The sequence below is a fragment of the Condylura cristata genome, unplaced genomic scaffold, assembly GCF_000260355.1.
Source record: "Condylura cristata isolate star-nosed mole 26May11 unplaced genomic scaffold, ConCri1.0 scaffold00043, whole genome shotgun sequence".
Lineage (NCBI taxonomy): Eukaryota > Metazoa > Chordata > Mammalia > Eulipotyphla > Talpidae > Condylura > Condylura cristata.
In genome coordinates, this window is record NW_004567144.1 from 3,864,967 (window position 1) to 3,878,132 (window position 13,166).

At 36.3% G+C, this 13,166-nt stretch overlaps 1 protein-coding gene across 1 annotated transcript in view; it reads left to right on the forward strand.

Moving 5' to 3' along the window:
• Window positions 1–13,166, forward strand: part of KIF4A (kinesin family member 4A) — a 129,145-nt gene that overhangs the window by 66,580 nt on the left and 49,399 nt on the right. The window contains exons 11-15 of the mRNA XM_004694456.2: window positions 1,574–1,706; window positions 3,326–3,384; window positions 3,494–3,599; window positions 8,403–8,459; window positions 9,475–9,660. Coding sequence (XP_004694513.1) covers window positions 1,574–1,706; window positions 3,326–3,384; window positions 3,494–3,599; window positions 8,403–8,459; window positions 9,475–9,660 — 541 coding nt within the window. The remainder of the gene's footprint in view (window positions 1–1,573; window positions 1,707–3,325; window positions 3,385–3,493; window positions 3,600–8,402; window positions 8,460–9,474; window positions 9,661–13,166) is intronic.

The following is a 13,166-nucleotide window of genomic DNA, read 5'->3' on the forward strand; positions in this document are numbered from 1 at the left end:
CTTTTTTGGTTGCTGAGTAATATTCCATTGTATATATGTACCACATCTTTCTAATCCAGTCATCTACTTTTGGGCATTTGGGCTGCTTCCATGTTTTTATGTTTGTGTTTTAATGACATTTATTTCATAAAAATGCCAATAAAATGTTTTATAAAATATAAAATTTATATTCATGAATATGGATTTTGCTTTTTGTCCTTGGATTGTGCTATTTTCTTTGTGAATGTGTATTATTGAAGCTTTTGTAATGATTTCTCCAAGTGTTTATCAACTTGCACATACATGCTCAGTAACATAAAAGATGGTTTTTCATTTCCCCCATTTAGGGAAATCTGGAAATTTGAAGGGTGGGGGAGGAGGAGTGATTGCTTTGAAAAGTGTCATAACTTGGAACTTGCCAGCTTACATGAATGAGTTATTAAAGTTTTCAACTAATTAGAATAATGAGAACAATCTAATTTCTACTTTATAATTCACACTTTAATTGTGCATTCCTTCATAAGAGCCTGAGAAATTCTCAACAGTGTAATACAAGACATTATGGTGTGCCATTGCTATTAATTTTTGATAAAGAGCATAATTTTTTATAAATATTGTCTATAAGAATTCATATATGTCTTAGATGTTTGAGGGTTTCAATTCCTAAAATCCTTTTGTGGCATTTATTGAGATTGAGAACAGCTGTTCCCTGTATTTTTTCTCTATATTACAGCCTTGACAACTATTCACTTTTCTTTCTGTATCTTTCAGACCAAATCTTTGTATTTCTTTTGGTCGTTTTTTACCTACTCTTATTTTCCAGCCTTTGAGCATTTAATCCCAGTGGATTATCAATGGAACAGATATTAAGTAAAGTTCTTATCTATATATATTGTTTTAAGTTATTTCTGTCCTTCCACTCGTATTTGAAATGGACGCCTGTTTTGCTACCACCCACTCTAAGTGAGTTAAAATTGATAGACAAATGAACAAGAGATTTGGGGTTATAAGTTTAAGCAAGGCAAGCATTTAGAAGGAATCACTTATCTATAGTGTTCTTAGTGACCACTGTTTATCATTTCATTTTTCTGACTTCTGAAAAAGCTATTTCCCAAGGCTTTACAGTAAATAGGTAACTGACTTTTGTTAATGAAGTTAAATTTTGACTTTGAGCAATGTCACTTCCATGTCCTCCATAACTCTTCCTCCCCTATATCCCTAATCTTTAATGTGACATTGAGGATGGAAAAAAGAGGAAGAAAATATGTATCAACTGTATTTAGCCATCACTTCTTAGCTACTTGAAACAAATTGATCCTAATCCAAGAGCCAAGGGGAGGTTAGTCATTCCTGTTGTAACCATATCTGGCTTTGAACTTTCCTCTAAACCATTAAAGTATTTCAGGCATATGCTTCTTTATTATCCAATATACTACTTGACTGGGAGAATAGACTGCAATAGACACACTTTATACAGATTGAGGAGTTATTTTTATCCAACCTCTCCCACCCAAATGGCCTGTGGATCATATTTTTAGCAACCTTTTATATAGGTACTATCAATCAGATATTTCTGTTACTTTCTTTGTTTTAGTGTGGAACCATCAGAGAATCTACAATCCTTGATGGAGAAAAATCAATCTCTGGTAGAGGAAAATGAAAAATTAAGTCGTGGTCTGAGTGAAGCAGCTGGTCAAACAGCCCAAATGTTGGAGAGAATCATTTTGGTGAGGCCCCGAGAATAAACTACTAGTAATCTGAATATTAGTTGAAATATTTAACATGCTTCTCAGTTATGTGGAAAGAAATGAATTAGTATTACTGTATCTTTTTAGGAACACCACTGGGGTAAATATGTGGTCTTATCATATATCAGAAAATTTTAAAGCAGTGAACATCTATATATCTACCACAAGGAGCATATATGAATCCCATTTTTAAATAGATTTATTCTAAAATGCCAGAGAGGACAGAATCAGCTCCTGTTACCTTAAGTCCTGTCTAAGTTTTATAATAGCAAGCATCCTTTCACTAAGAATTCAATCCCACTCTGTCTCCATTCCCCTAACATTGTTACATTTCATATCCCATTGTAACCACTGCCATGGTGAGGTAGAACAGCTGAGAAAATAATTTTCATTTCTTTTACATATGATTAATTTCCAAATAGTGGATCACCATGTAACTGATTATACCAGTTGTACATCCTATTACCTGTCTGACAATAATCTCCTAGATCAGTGTGTGCTGCTTCTGTCACTAATGATTTTCTACTAATCTAAATACAGCTCATCTTTGATAGCACTGTTATTGCTAGAAATGAAAATGAGTCCCCACCAAAATGTAATTGGGCATCTGTAATTTATGCACCTTCATATCTAAGTGTACTTTCTAGTCAAGGAAGGGTACACTGCTTAAACAGTTCTTCAAAGGGGACCAGATCTCCTGTCTGTTGTAATGTCCAGAAGGATGAAATTGGGTCAAGGGGAATTTATATACCATTTCTGTTGCCCATGCTGCCTTTGAAGGAAATCTAAGCAGTGTTTCGCATGTATGTGAATAAGGTTCACATAACAGATAGTACTTTTTATTCAAGTCAAATACCCATCTGACCTTTATGAGGTTGTTACAAAGGTTGCCCAATAGACTGATTGTTTGAGATCCCATCAGAACATCATAATAAGCACAGCATTTTTATCCTATATAAACTGTCCTTCCCAAATTTATTGCAGCATTCAACATGTTACAGATACTGTGATTGAAATAAAATGGAAAATATCAATCACACTTGCCATTACTTCTCTACAGTTATTTTTGTGTCTTATACTTTTTCTTGCATTCATTTGCTATGGTGAACCTTTCATGTTAGATAGACTTGAAAAAATCTTAGTTCATATGTACTTGAGTCCCTTTTATGTTTTAAATGCCCTTATTCTAGAACTAGAGAACAGTGTGATGTAGGAGGCAGTTTAAAGTAAGTGTTTTTTTTTTTCTTTTTGCAAACAGCAGGGAATAGCATGGCAGGAAATACTGCTTTTTCCCCCGGTTGCAAAGTTCTATGTAGAATTAAGGCTTCACACTCCACCCCATAGTCTGAGCTTCATGGCAAACATAAAACCCAGCTGCTTAGCTGCTATTTTTAGTAGCTCATGTTGACTGAAGGGCTAATTTCCATGACTCCATTAAAAAACACTTTCTCATTTAATAACCAGAGCCCACTAAATCTCTTACAGCAAAAGAGGCAACCTCTTTACATAGGTTTTAATCCATAGGGGTAGGAGAGAGGCCATAACTAGGTGGGGCTGCCAGGGTCCGCCACTGATGATCTCCTGGGTCTTTGTTGCAGACAGAACAAGCGAATGAAAAAATGAATTCCAAGCTAGAAGAGCTCAGGCAGCATGCAGCGTAAGTTTCCTGCCAGATGTTTGTTAGTCCCTTATATTACCTTAATATATGAGTCCTCTGGCCATTGTAGTCTGATTAACCCTTGGGTTCCTTTGCTTTGAAATTGTAGAATCAAAGTGGATCTTCAAAAGCTAGTAGAGACTTTGGAAGACCAGGAATTAAAAGAAAATGTAGAATTGATTCGTAATCTGCAGCAAGTGATTACCCAACTATCGGTAAGCTAAGTAGGTGCAGTGTAAATAGGCATATTGCTTTCACTTGTGTCTCTTGATGCATACAAATATGTCTAACTGTGAAAAAAATCTAGATTGTAAGCTGTTAAGAGGACAAAGATCATGGATCAATGGATGTGATTTGAATATTGAATTTGTTAAATCAGAATACTAAGAGGTTACACGTGAAATGGCACATTAATATTTCAGTATTCTAAGAAATATATATTTCAGTATTCTAATCAAACACTGAAAACAGCAACATAACATTATAAAATTGCCTGGGTTGTATAAGCAATGTCCATTAATTTGCTGTCCTTTCAAGTATAGGCTAACTTAATAAGAGGTCTTGTACCATACCATACTTAAGATAAACAGGTTCTGACAGATAGCTTAGAGCAAACAGGGAATAGCTCTCTATTATAACCAGTAATAAAAAAATTTAAATTATATGCACCTATAAATTCCCATTTTTATTTCTAGTAGTTGTGGGTAAGTTTGGGGAGTGGGTGTTTATTATGTTTCCCAGAACAGATATATGTATTTTTAATTGAAATTTTGTTATGTTAAAGGTTGTGGTTTGTTACGGGTTATGACTGGTTTTGTTCCATTACACTCTCTTGTATATTATTCTGAAGCAACAATGTGTGTGTAAATGCTAATGGTAATTCCTAGCTCTTGGGAACAGGTTTCAATTTTACCAGAACAGTGATTCTCCATCCCAGGTCTTGCCCTACTGTATTTTCTAGAGTTGTTAAAAGGGTATCAGAGAAGCATCCACCCCTACATTTTACTCATAAAGAATCAATGAAAAAAATATGTAGAATTGTGGGGAGAAGGGTTAGGATAGCCAGTTCTAGGAAATTAAATGAGTTAATTCCCCAAAAGACTGGAAGCAGTATTTTAGGATAAGTAGGACTGTGTAAAACTATCACAATCAGTCTAAAAATAACAAATCATTTACCAAACAGACCACATTAACTGAACCTAGGCCCCAGATCTGGACAGATCCTGGGATGAAGCAAATTCTGCTACTTACTAGCTATGTAACCTTGCTAAATATTGTACTAATATCAAATAAAATAACTCAGATGCAGGTTAAAGGTATTATTCAGCTCATACATACAGACAGAACAACTCCATGAGTTGAAGCAGGATTGAGTTTTACAGAATGGGGAAAAGAGAAGGTGAGTATCCTTGTGGTTTTTGTTGTGAAACCTTTGTTTAAAAGCTGTTCCAGTGTTCATGCCTCTTGCTCAAGAACATCCCATCCTGATAAGTTACTATTTTTCTAGAGTTGTTCTTATAAACTTTGTTATTTGCCAATTGGTCAAGGTTCACAGATGGGAAAGGAAGAGGGGACTGGAAAGAAAGCAAGGAAAACCCTCCCTTGTGTATGTTTTAATCCTCTTACATTAGTATGATGAGCACAAAGGAAGGGGTAATTAACTGCCAAGAAAATTCAGGAAGGTAGTACAAGTAAAACTGGGTCCTGGGCCCCCCTGGTGGTACAATAGGTTAAAGCACATTACTATGAGGCTGTCTGCAGCCACAGCAGCACGAGTTCAATCCCTGGCCAGGGAGCTGATTTCAGCACATGGTGTGGCAGACCTCTCCTGGCTGGCCTGCTACTCCCCTCAGCAGTGTATTTCAGTAGATCTGCCTGCTGTGTTCCCTACTCTGTCTCTGGTGAATCTTCACATCCCCCACATCTCTGGCCTGTACCCACCTCTTGTGTGCATAAATAAATAAATCTTAAAAACAAAAAAAAAAAGAAAGAAAAAGAAAAACTGGGTCCAAAAATGAATAGGAATTTGCAATGCAGACAGAAAGGAAAGGACAGTCTATAATTCCACTTAAATATAGCTGAAAAAAACAAACAAACAAATAAACAAATAAATATAGCTGAAACATCTGATGTATGAAAAGCTTGTGTGCACTACTTAAGAATTAAGGTAGCTGGGCAGCAGACCTCCTCTAGAGCCAAAACTTACAAGATCAAAAAAGAATGATCCAGGGCACCGATGTTCTTGACCACCATGCTAGTCCTGGAGGACTTCACACCACCTCCATTCTGGGGCTTTGAGTCACATGGGAAAATGCATGGAACAGTGTTAATAAAATAAGAGAAGGTAGGTGCTCCTTGGTGGCGCAGCGGGTAAAGCACAGCACTAAGGAGCTTAAGCCACTTCAACATGAGTTCGATCTAGCCCCAGAGATGAACCCACATGGCATGGCAGACCTCTTCTGACCCGCCCGCTGCTCCTTTTAGCAGTATACTTCATCGATCTGCCTGTTCCCCACTCTGTCTCTGGTGAATCATGTCAACGCCCCTGCCTCTCTGGCCTGTACTCCAGTTCTGTATGCATAAATAAATAAATCTTAAAAAAAAAGTAAGAGAAGGCATACCCTCAGTAAAGATCTGGACATATGATAGGTGCTTGGTACCTTTAAAGGAATTTGCTGGTGGTGGCTGGCTCCAAGGAACTCAAAATCACTGTGTCTGCCACTAAAATTCACTTGGCACATGCAGCTGGAGGGTGCTAAAGATAGCCACAAGCTCCATCCACTTACAGTTAGGCACACTAAATCTTTTCTTCCAGGACTCCTGCTGGACTCTTGTGTCACAGTTCTCCATGTTTATTGTTTGGAGACCCTCCTAACTACATTTTTTTTTTTGACATACAAAACAGTAGATCCTATGGCTTTTATTAAGATTCACTACAATGAAAGCAAAATGTTTCAAATGTAAGTGCTTATGTCCTTCATTCTGGATTAAAACTATTTTTATGTTAAGTGATGAGTCAATACCCCCTTTTCAGTTAGGAAGGCAGCTATTGTTCCAGGATCTTCCTCCTGGGGCTTTAAGCATTAAACTGTACCATTTCTTCCTTTAAAAAATAATTCAAACAAACCTCTTTGTTGTAGTTACCTGTGAGAAAATTCATGCAGCTCTTCCAGTTTCTACAAAATCAATTTTTTGTTGTTGCTTTTACCCCCTTATTCAAGACCAGTTGCATAAAAAGCCTTTTGTGTGAGGTAGTGGTATTACCTACTGCCAACAAGCACATACTTCATTTTGGAGGATATTGCTGATTAATGGGTTAGTGTGCCTTGATGTACTAGCCTTGTTCAAAAAGTCATATTTTACTTGAGAGGTTCTCAATTATACCTTTAGAATGAAGAGAAAGAAGATTATTAGATGGAAATAAATCCTATGTTACATATTTACATTTAGGATTACCAAGGCAGAATCCTGTCATGTTCATATAGAACATGTCAACAAAGTTTAAGCCTTAAAATTGTGAAATTTCTTTGGGCCAAAAGGTAAACCACAGTAACAACATGTCTTCCTCAAGGATTAACCCATCTTTTTTGACCCCTTCCCTCTGGAAGGTGCTAGAAAAAGTCCCCAAAAGCCAGTGTTATAGGCTCTAGTAATCTAGGATAGGCTTGAAACTTTAAAACACAGGAACGGGAAAAGAATAACCAATAAGCCTATAGTATCTTGAAGTGCTTTGTATTTTAAAAGGGATTTATATGTCCTGCCCTTGGAGAGTCGCCAGTACTATAAATCATGCTGGAAAAGGATGTGGGAGCACTTCAACTTCCTTTGATTACTGTTTGGTCAGGAATTTGGGGGGTGAAAAAGGAAAATTATTTACAAACAGCACTTACTAAGGACCTCTTAACTCCTTGCCTTAAAGGTACCTCAGTTCAAGTTTCAACAACTGTAATGTTTCACTGGGCTGGTGCAGAGAGGCCATGTGTTAACCCTGAATTCTTGCCTTGCTTTTGTGCCAATAACACTTTCACCTATGACCTCCTTAATGATGTGACTGCCTGGAAATAATCCTTTCTTCCCAGAACTTTGCAGAATCACAAAAACTGAAGTGGTAACACATATGTTGCAATGCCAAATAAAGCCTAAATTCTAGTGGGGAGAACAGAGCTTGCTCATGATAGCCTACAAACAAATTAGTGGTGATAAAGGGTTTAAGGTTCCCCTTCTATGGTTGTTGTTCCATTGCACAAAAAAAGAGTTTGCCCTTCTCTGGGAGGAAATCAGTGTTTCCCCTTCCCCTTCAGAGTCATATATGATTAGTGTTTGTTCTAAGTGACCCTAGACAAATAGTCATATATGATTAGTTCTTATTTATGTGAAAGAGACGCTACAGGAAATTTATCTGATTACATGAGCACACTTTCCTGGTGTTTACATCTGTGGTATTTATTTCCTTTTAGATGAAGCTCTTGTGACCTTGACTTACTGCCCTTGATCTTAGCCACAAGACCAGGAAACGATCTTGTTACTTTGACTTACTAACATAAAAACCAAAATAACTTCATTCTATTCTCTTTTTCTGCTACATTGCCTTTATTTGATATGTCTGTTCTTAGGATTGGTATGTCCATGAAAAGTGGCTGGATCTCTACATTATAGAGGTAAACTTAGTGGTAAAAGCATAAAAAGAAAGAGTAGCATCTACTAAAGTCTATATACTTGGTCTGTCAGAAAGCTATGTTTTCCACTTTTCCCTAAAGATCTCTGACATAGCAGGAAAGGTACAATAAATGTCAGTTGCCACATGACTTTTTTTTTTTTTTTTACAAAGACTGTATGCTCAGTCTTCATAAAAAAGACAAAATCTTGAAAGATGGGAGATAGAAATGTAGCTTTTGGGATATATGTAACTACAAAATAAGTCTAGCACTTGACAGGAATTAAATAACTAATATAAAATCCACTAGTAAGCCTAATTTCAGAATTTTTTTTCCTAAACTGCGTCTCATTTTTCGCTACAGGATGAAACTGTTGTTTGCATGACTACAGCCATTGATACTATAGCGGAACCAGAAGCTGTAAGTAATTGATGCCTTTGTGTAGAACCAGGAGATTTAGCTGTGGCATTCCCTAGAGCTTATTACTCAGCTAAGAAAGAGAATCTTGTATTGCCACTATCTTCTAAAGAATTCTCTGGAAATCCAGAAATCTTGAGTATAAATCTCAGCTTTGTAAAATCCCCAATGTGGATAGGCTCTCTCTAGTAACTGGTAATGGGTAGTGGGGTTTCTCAGGGAGATTGTATTCCATTTTTGTAGTATGAATTACTGATTTCTTGTTAGATACTAATACTATGTATTAACTGTCTAGCAAGTAAAAAATAGGAAATTATGGCAAATGAAAAATGTATTAGAGAAGAAATGGAAGAAATTTTTTTCTCAGCATAGGATTTTTCTAGGGATGGGTGGCTAGGGGCTAAAAGAACCAAAGAATGTTTAAGTTTCAAGAATAGGTAAAATATATTAGATGTTGGCTAAAGATTATAAAATCAAAATGAAAACCTGTACAAAAGTTTGCTTGAGACAGCTTTTCCCCCCTAAAGTATGTATCAGTTTTCATATTCTGAAAGAAGAAAGATGGAGGTGGAGCATAAATCAGGTGCTAGAAGTCAGCTCTGTGAGAATAAATGAAGTCTTTTCTCCATTTCACCCATTCCTGCAGTGCCATTTCTAGGACCCTTTATCCTCTAAATATCCCTTAGAATGAGGTAAAATAAGGAATGTTGCTGAGATCAATGAAGGATGAGCAGGAACTTAGTTTGGATTAAGAGTCAGTTAAAGTATATAAGGAATAAGGTGCTTGTAGAGCAGAAAAACAGCCTAGTTCAAATTATTTCAAAATGTTTAAAGCTGTATGAGAAAACTATTACAAAATTAAAAAAAAAAATAAAGCTGTATGAGATAATGTATGAGAAGCCACAGTTTTAAAAGAGGTACTGGTAATGGAAATGTGACTGTCAGACTTAATGAAACAGTGCTTAAGGAACTCCAATTGCTTATTTCTCTTGTAAATCATTTTCCTGATCTTTGCCAGCAAGCAGAAACCAGTCCAGAGACGAGCAGGTCTTCTGATGCTTTCACTACTCAGCATGCTCTACGCCAAGCTCAGATGTCTAAAGAGTTGGTTGAGTTGAATAAAGCCCTTGCTCTGAAAGAGGCCCTAGCCAGGAAGATGACTCAAAATGACAGCCAACTACAGCCCATTCAGTTCCAGTACCAGGTAAAACATTTTATAGGCTACGATTTGACATATCGACCATCTCTATTTTCTTAAATTCTTTAATTGAATTGAAAGAAAACGGTCACAGCAGTTTTGAGGATGACAAGACAATATATATTTAGTTCAACAAGAGTTGTACTATTGTACCTTTATAAGTAAAAGAATACATTCAGGATAGGGAACCTGTAATTTTGTTCTTTTTAATCAAATACTTTACCTTATGCAATAGGTAATTAATAGTTTGATAATGTTATATGTGTGGTCCCTACATGTGGAAAAATTTTATTCTGATAACATATGCAGGGATTCTGAGGACAGTAGCTCTCTTGGTAGATAGATCTGGGTTGTAGTGTGGATTATGACAATCCCTACAGTGGCTATCACCTGACTTCATAAATGGCTAGATTAGTGTTTGTTCTAAGTGACCCTAGACAAGTTTTGGCTTTTAAATTACCTATCTAGGTAATTTATAGCCCTGCTCCAGACCTTATTTTCCTTTGTAGTCCATTGTTTCCCATCACAGACAAAGGGATGTTAGAGGTCTGATATGGGGAATGGTGAATAGTTTTCCCATTCTGCTATAGCCTACCACCCCCCAAGTTCCTATACAGTGAACATGGGAAATCCCTATAGCAGTGCTATGTTTCTGCCACCAGCTCTCCTAATAATTTTCAGTTCTTTTCCCCTCTATGGTAGAGTTGCTTTTAAAATAGTAATTGGGGCCCTCCCTGGTGGCACAACAGGTTAAAATGCTATGAAGCTATCCGAGGCCACGTTAGCACATGTTCAGTCCCTGTCCAGGAAGGTGCCCACATGGCATTGTAGACCTCTTCTGACCCAACCACTATTCCCCTCAGCAGTGTATTTCAGTAAATCTGCCTGTTCTGCTTCTCACTTTGTCTCTGATGAATCCTCTCACCCCCTGTACCTCTGGCCTGTATCCCAGTTCTTGTATGCATAAATAAATAAGTCTTTAATAAAAATAAAATAGACAATAAACAGAAATAAATAAATAAAATAAAATAGTAACTGGGTTACCAATAGTGTTTTTATTCTCTTTTTGTAATCACAGGCTCATCTAACTTTTCTAAACATAAAATTTTATTTATGTCAAATGAATGTATGAATTTTTTAAAAGTCAAATAGTACAATAGTCAAAAGTAAGAGCAGTCTCCTGTGCTACTATATTCTCATCTAGTCCCTAGGCTTATGCTTTAAGTTTGCTTTATGTTCACTGATACATAATCAAACCTATGATATTTTATTACTGGAATTTTTTTGACTTATCCTTTAAGTTTTTTAGGTGGTCACTTTTGACATTTGCCTCCAAGGTTTTTTTAAATATTTAAATATCAGGTTTATTAGAAAAGTATTAAAATTTTTATATATTCTCTTTCCATTGTACCACTTTTATGTATTTTTTGAAATTATGTTCATTGATATAAAATTAAATATGATATTTTGTTACTGGAATTTTTTAACTTTTGTTCATTGAGATAATGTTGATTTACAACACTGCATATGTTTTAGGGGGTTAGATTCACAACTTTACAAATGACACTTTTCCCATCACCAAATCAATAATCCTCTACCATAGTCCATTAAGTCGTACGCCCTCCTTAATGTCCAAGGCCCCCCCCCCCCAACCTCCTTTCTAGTAGCCTCGTTCTGCAGTAAAATCAATGGTTTGTTTTGGCTTAAGTTCTTTCTTTTCCTTTGCTTTGTAGACATTCTTAATTGACTTCGTACTGTGGAAGTTGAGACCGTAGTTTTCTTATATAACCACCCACGTACCCTGTCTTCCACTGTCTTTCCAAATGGTGTGTCACAATTTCTGATTTAATGAGTGTTTAGTATTTAAGTGTTTATAATTGTGTAAATATATTTTTCAGCTGAGTCATGAATATGATTCCATTTTCTTTCTCATACAGCTTTTGTAATTCCTGTTATTAATAATCTCATTTTTTCATTCACTTAATCTTCTATGTACCTATCAACAATTTATCTTCACACTTCCTGACAGATTTATAAAATTCCTCTCAAGATGACCAAACATACCAGGTTTGGTGTCTATCCTTTTCTTTGCTTAAGACAACCCTCCTAGAATCTTTCTCTCCTAGTTTACTTCTCTATAGGCCTATTACCCAACCATCATCCTGGTACCACCATTCTGGGAATTTGCTTTATTTCTCATTTCTGTGTTGAAGTAGTTCCAGATGATCTTTCTTGGGAGACTCCTTTGTTTTGGTACAGTACAATCCCTATAGCATCATTATTATACTTGTTAGCTTGACTGATTTTAGGTTTCTATAATGGACTAAACTCTACAATGAAGGGTTTACTCTCTTGTTTTCTATTTCCAATGTTGCTGTTGTAAAGTTCATTATAATTCCTGATTCTTTTTATTTTACCTAAATTTTTCCCCTCTGGAAACTAGAGATTTTTTTCCAAGTGTTATTTTAGCTTTTTCTACTCTACGTAGTTACCACTTACCTAATTATTTTTCTCTTCCAAAAGTTTGTTTATATCCCTTGTCTACCCTCTCCATTGTTGTTAATTTATACCCCTTTGAGGAGTCATTTTATTGGAATTTTAGGAGGAAACTAGTTAAATGTATAGCTCAATCCTCTGTGTTAACAGTAACAGTAAATATAATGTAGCCTTTTTTAGGTCATATATATTTTGGCCTTTCCAGATAAACAAAGGATTAGCAGTAAGGCTAAGAAATTATTCTTTTCTTCTTGTACTCTTGACTAGAAACATAGAGATATGTGTTCCCCCAGTGTACTTATATCCCTATGAGAGGAGGTGCTAGTAATGAGCTATAGCTATAGTTGTTATATTGGGTTTTTTTTTTTACCCTTGAAATCAAATATGCTTAAACTCCCAAGCCTAAATTAATAGGAACTAAATTCTTAATGTAAAACAATACCTTTTAATAACATGTACACCACCATCTCTCTTTTTGTAAGGAATAAAGGCAGTTTTGTTCTAAAGAATATTTTTTCCTATCCCTGAAGAATGGATATAGAAAATTTTGAGGCAGGGGCGCTCCCTCATTGCATAACAGGTTAAAGAGAAGCACTAGAAGCTAGCTGCTCCCCTCAGCAGTGTACTTTGTCAATCTGCCTATTCTGCTCTCCACTCTGTCTGGTGAATCCTCTCACCACCCCTGCACCTCTGACCTGTACCCCAGTTAATATACATAAATAAATAAATCTTTTTTAAAAAAAGAAAAAATTTTAAGGTGGTACTAATTTTAACTAATGAAGATTACTATGAGTTATAGTAGTCTGAGACTCAAATATTTGAACAATTGGGACCCTCGCTGGTGGCGCAGTGGTTTAAAGCACAGCACTAAGAAGCTAAACTCACTTCAGCATGAGTTCGATCCCTGCCCGCCTAGGAGGTGACCCACATGGCATGGCAGACCTCTCTTGACCTGCCTGCTGCTCCCCTCAGTAGTGTACTTCATCAGTCAGCCTATTCTGCTCCCCACTCTGTCT